Source organism: Chinchilla lanigera, unplaced genomic scaffold (assembly GCF_000276665.1).
Source record: "Chinchilla lanigera isolate Chin_1 unplaced genomic scaffold, ChiLan1.0 scaffold00122, whole genome shotgun sequence".
Lineage (NCBI taxonomy): Eukaryota > Metazoa > Chordata > Mammalia > Rodentia > Chinchillidae > Chinchilla > Chinchilla lanigera.
The window spans coordinates 489125-494537 of record NW_004955523.1 but is presented as its reverse complement, the minus strand read 5'-3'; the positions used below and the strand labels follow the sequence as shown (position 1 = coordinate 494537).

At 44.1% G+C, this 5413-nt stretch overlaps 1 protein-coding gene across 1 annotated transcript in view; it reads left to right on the top strand.

Moving 5' to 3' along the window:
- Zc2hc1c (zinc finger, C2HC-type containing 1C) overlaps positions 1 to 5413 on the top strand; it is a gene marked incomplete at its 5' end in the record, with an annotated part of 7447 nt that continues 2034 nt past the window's right edge. Inside the window, 1 exon segment of the mRNA XM_005409378.2 lies at positions 1 to 1788. Within this exon segment, the coding sequence (XP_005409435.1) occupies positions 481 to 1788 (1308 nt within the window).

The window sequence follows — 5413 nt, the reverse complement described above, 5'->3', positions numbered from 1 at the left end:
CCTGCCAGCCGGCCCCGAACCCTGGCGGGCGCGCTCCGCGGCTCCCGCAGGCGCCAGCAGGACGGAGGAGCCCTCCCGGCCGCCGGGCTCCGACCTGGGAAGCGGCGGGCCGGCTGAGAGCGAGCCTTTCCGTTGGCGGGGAGTTGCTTGTCCTGAGTCCTGGGCCCGCGACCTGACCGCTGCTCTCCCGCCCGCCCGGGAAAGTGTGCTGCGGCGGCGAGCACGGGGGAAGGGAGCCGGGTGGCAGGGACACCCGCCTCCCCGCGTGCCCTGTCCTCGGCCCCCGCGGTGCCTGGCGCAGTCACTGCCCAGCACACGGAAGGAGCGATCTGACGGGTCCAGCACCACTGCCCCGGAGAAGTTTAAGGTGACTGGCTAAGGCGAATGTAGAAAGTTCACTTCAGCAACCCAGTGAACCTCAGACAAATTCTTCACATATATCTGGTTTGAATCTCCCCTAGGCTTCAGGCCAAGCCCCGAATGGCTGGTCTCCAGTTGGCTCCTCAATTGCCTGTGGGCGTTATGTTCCCACATAATAAAACGGAAGCTCCAGGGCTCCACTCAGCCAAGCAAGACCCTTATGAACAAGGTGACTCTTCCCAGCAGTCTTCCTCGGGGCACTTGAAGAGTTCTCAGCAGAAGCCTTTGAGCAAGAGAGAGCTGGATAATGTCTACACTCACCCCAAACGGAACACCTGCACAAAGGCCCGGAGCCGCTTCTCTTCCCAGTGTGCTGGAGTAAGCCAGAGAAACTCGGGAAGCAATGCCCAGGGCCAAGGAAAGGGCTGCTTGTACTCTGCAAGCCCTCAGTCCGGGTATCGCAAAGCAAATGACCAGGACTTCATCCCCTTTACAAAGAAACGAGTTGGGGTGGACCGGGCCTATCCCTTGAAGCCCATGGTCCACCGGAAATCTCGTAGTACAGGGGAGGCTGGCACTGACAGGTACCAGAATGTCTACCCAAGACCCCTTGAGCTGGGAGAGTTTTCAGACAGCAACTCTGGTTTGAGGAAGTGGGTGAGTTCATCTGTTCTGGCCTCCATGCAGCGGGAGGCCATGGCAAACCTCCACAGGACCGAGCGGATGCAGCTTCAAAGACTGGAAGCTGCAGGGGAGAGCTTAGAAGAGGAAATTCGAAGAAAGGAGATTCTCCTGAGGGAAAAGTTGAAGAAGACAGAGGAAGAACTCAGAAGGATCCAGAGGGAAAAGGAACAGGCCAAAGAAAATGAAGAGCGCGAGCTGCAGAGAATGATACAACTCAGAAGAGGTAAAGGCAGTAACAGCAACACCACAAACAAGCCTGTCTTTTCCCCAGAATGTGGGACTGAAGAGGTGTTCAGTAGAGACTGGAGAGAGGATGAGACTTGGGGACAGCCTCAGGAAAATTCTAGTCCAATCCAGCTCTCTGATTATAGAATTCAGAGGCTCAAAAAGGAAAGGCTAGTGGCAAGCAATAGCAAAATCCGAGACGCAGCCTCCAGGCCATTGGAGAAGTTCTTTCAGCCTTCGGAAGAAGCAGGCAGTCATTTGCAGGGATCCACCAGAAGTGCTCGCCTGTCCAGGGCACCAGAGTCCTCACGTTCCAGCGGCTGCACTGAAGAAGAGCCAGAGCTGGGCAAGTGCAGCCACTGTGGACGCACATTTCTCTTGCTCAGGCTGGAGAGACACTCTGCCATCTGCAGCAAGATGCAGGGCTCCAGGAGGAAAGTGTTTAACTCCTCCAGAGCGCGGGCGAAGGGCACAGAACTAGAGCAGTACATGAACTGGAATGGGCCAGCCACAGTGAAGGTAATAAGAGCTGCACGGGTCTGACTTTGTGTGGGGATCACCATAGGGGCCTGTCATGTCCTCTTCGGTTTTCTTTAGGGAAAACTCAGGTGCCATGTGGGAAGAAGGTGAGAATTAATGTTTCTTGATTACTACTGTGTGCCAGTCACTGTGACAGGAGCTTTTCCTGTGATCCTTTAGATTCTGAGGATCTCATTATCACTCATTTATCAGCTCCAAAGTTAAGACTTGGAGATGCTTACTCAGGTAGGAAGGCTTGTACAGGTTAAGTAACGTTCATGAAGTCATAGCTTTAAGTGAAAGGGCCAACATGTAAATCTTGGTTGGATTAACTTCAAAATCTAGACTTAAAAAATATGTCCTTTTGATTTAAAAGTAGTATGTGTTTAAAAAATTGATAAATTTCAAAACATGATACATCTAAAGAAAAAGCTATGAACACAATATTCATTTTCTTGGTTTGCCAAGAGAACTTCTTGCTCTTTGCAGTGTACTCTGCCACCTCCCAGGAATAGGGTCTGTTACCACTCCTTTAGCTGTGTCCACTCTTTCAAGTTTAGCTCAGTTTCAATACACTTTAATGGATGCATAAAGCACATCTGAGTTTGGGATTATTTTTCTGTTTATTTAGAGTATGAACACCTTCAGGGTAAAAGATTCTCTTTTTGGTTATCTTTCAAAACATCACTTAGAAAAATCAAGTTATTAAGAGTTTTAAGACACATAAGTTCAGGAGAATTTCATAAGTACATCTGGACAAATTTGGATAAGACTGTCTCATAAATAACTATCAAGGTTATGCTACTCATTTTTTTTTTGTTGTTTGTTTGTTTTTCCAGTACCAGGAGTTGAACTCATGACCTCGTGCTTGCCAGGCAGGCGCTGTGCCGCTGAGCTAAATCTCCAGCCCCATGCCACTCATTTTTTGAAATGAGTATTTCTTAAGCTGTTGTGTACTGACATTTTTTATTTTAGTAGTTTTAGTGTGTGTTAGAGAAATGTAACAGCATATTAAACCTGTAATTTCTGAGGATCATGAATTTAAAGAAAATATTACTAGTAAGGAGAATAAAGTGATCAAATTTGGGGAATGCCTAGGCCATTTGATCTCAAAGGGTTCATATAGCTCTAATCTAGAAAAATTAAAATGTGTCTCATTTTCTTTCTTTTCCAGCCCTTCCTCTGCTGTTTTGGTACTTCTTGTCCATCAGGACTTTACTGTTCCATGTATATTTGCTGAGGCCTTTTAAAAACTCACATGGCTGTGATGGTTGGTTGTTAGGAGATGTACAGGACTTTGCAGTTAGAATTCTTTCCGTACAGTCTGGGAGATCACCACAAGAAAGTCGCTCCCATGTTCAGAGGTAATCTAGCATCCAACAAGAAGTCAGCAGCTTGTACTGGTAGATAATAATAGGACAGCCAGTCACTGCTCCTTCCTGTTTTCTTTTTGGTCAACCCAGCAGTCCACTGGGGATTCCCCATGTCCGACCACAGCAGTTTATATTTGGCCAGAACCTAAGAGAATCTTGTGGTTCTTGAAGTTCCTAAATATAGTGGCAGGGAAGCAAAAGACTTGGGTTTCTGTGAACAGACACCCTCGCTTTGGGGAAACCAGTTTGCCGAAATGTGTTTCATTGAGGACACTGAGGCAGAAAGGACCTGGTTTGAGATAGATCTCCTCCTGCTAATGTCCCAAGTCTTAGTCTAGAGCTCTGTTTCTTTGGAAGCTGTTTGTATCTCCATTGTCATTTCTCTTTATTTATAAGAAGCAGTGATTTTTAAAAATCTTTACGTAACTTCCAGCAGACTTGCATATCTTGTCTACTATGTATACTGGGAGCATTTGAGGCCAGGAGCCACACACATCTTAGTGCTCAATGTGTTAACTGAATATAATCTCAATATAAATTAAGAATTAAGGGGCTGAATGTGTAGCTCAGGGGTAGAGCATTTGCCTAGCATGCCGGAGGGCTTGGGTGAAGCCCCAATACCAGGGAAAAATATTAAAATATAGGTATCATCATACACTTGAGGAATCTTCCCCTAGCGGAATTCTTTTAAAGGTTCCTGGATACCATTGCTCACACCAGATCTCTGGCCTTCTCTGTTTCTGTTTCAGAAGGATCTTTCCTAATCCGTTTCTTTTTTTTTTTTTTTTTGTCTTTTTGAGACATCTTGCTGTGCAGTTCAGGCTGGCCTTGAGCTCACTCTGTAACCCAGGCTGGTCTTGAACTTGCAACGATCCTCCTGCCTCAGCCTCCCGAGTGCTGGAATTACAGGCGTGCGCCACCACGCCTGGCCTCTTCGTAATCCTTTGATAGTAACTTTTGCTGTTACCAAGAGCTCTTTGGCTTCTTTTCCTTTTTTCATTCTGTAAAAATTAATTTTAAGTGATATTGCATGCCTTTTAGAAATCATGTCTTCCTAAGTGATCTATGATGCAGATAAGCAGTGTCCTGTCTTAGCCTTTTCTGGACTCTAGTCCAGCCCCAGTCCTGTTAGGTGTTTTTTCTGGTATGCATTTTCATATCTCAATTAGTGTTTATTTTCTGGATTTGCCCATTTTCTATGTGGTCCAGAGACTTTGTGTGGGACTGAACGAAGCTATCTTTCATCTTGTCTCCTGTTACCAGAATCCTGTGTCTTCTATTTTATTGCTTCATTCTTTGCTTTACTAAAAAATATACACACAAAGAATATTTTAAAAAATTTTATAATGATTGTGCTGGATACTTAGTAAGCCATTTCAGGCTCAAGACTTATGACCTTTAATTCTAGAAAAATGAATGAAAATATCTGTATAACAGCTTACATGATTATTTGGCTGGGTTTAGAATTCTAGGTGGAAAATTATTTTATTAGAGCTTTTAGGGCATTTACCACTAGCTTTTAGCATTTAGTGTTTACTGTTGAGAAACCAGATGTCGTCTTGATTCCTATTTCCTTATCTGAAACCTGTTTTTGTTTTTTTTCCTGAATGCATATAGGCTTTTTTAATCGCAAAATTTTATAATAATTGTGCTCAATACTTGGAAAGCCATTTCAGTTTTAAGGTTTATGGCCTTTAATTTGAGGAATGCAATACTGTTTCTTTAATAATTTTTCCCTGTAAGTTCTCTGTTCTTTTTGGATGCCTATTGATGATATGTTAGACTTCCTGGATTGCCTTTCTAATTTTCTAATCTTTTCTACTTTCCATTTTCTTTTTTCCCTAAGGAATTTTTTTTTGTTGTTGTTACCGGGAATCAACTCAGGACCTTGTGCTTGCCAAGCAGATGCTTATGCTGCTGAACTATATCCCCGCCCCAAGGAATTTTTTTTAACATTATTTTATAACATTTCTATTTTGTTTTTACTTTTAGCTATCAAAAGTTTTAATTTATAATGTATTTGGTTCTTCAGTTTTTTGTTTTCTTTTGTCTTTTTGAGACAGGGTCTGACTATGCAGTTCAGGCTGACCTTGAGCTCCCTTTCTTTTTTTTTTTTTTTTTTTTTTTGGTTTTCTCCGGTACCGGAAACCGAACTCACGACCTTGCGCTTGCCAGGCAGGCGCTTTTACCCTGAGCTAAATCCCCAGCCCCTCTAATGTATTTTTATTATTACTTTTTATTGTCTGTAATTG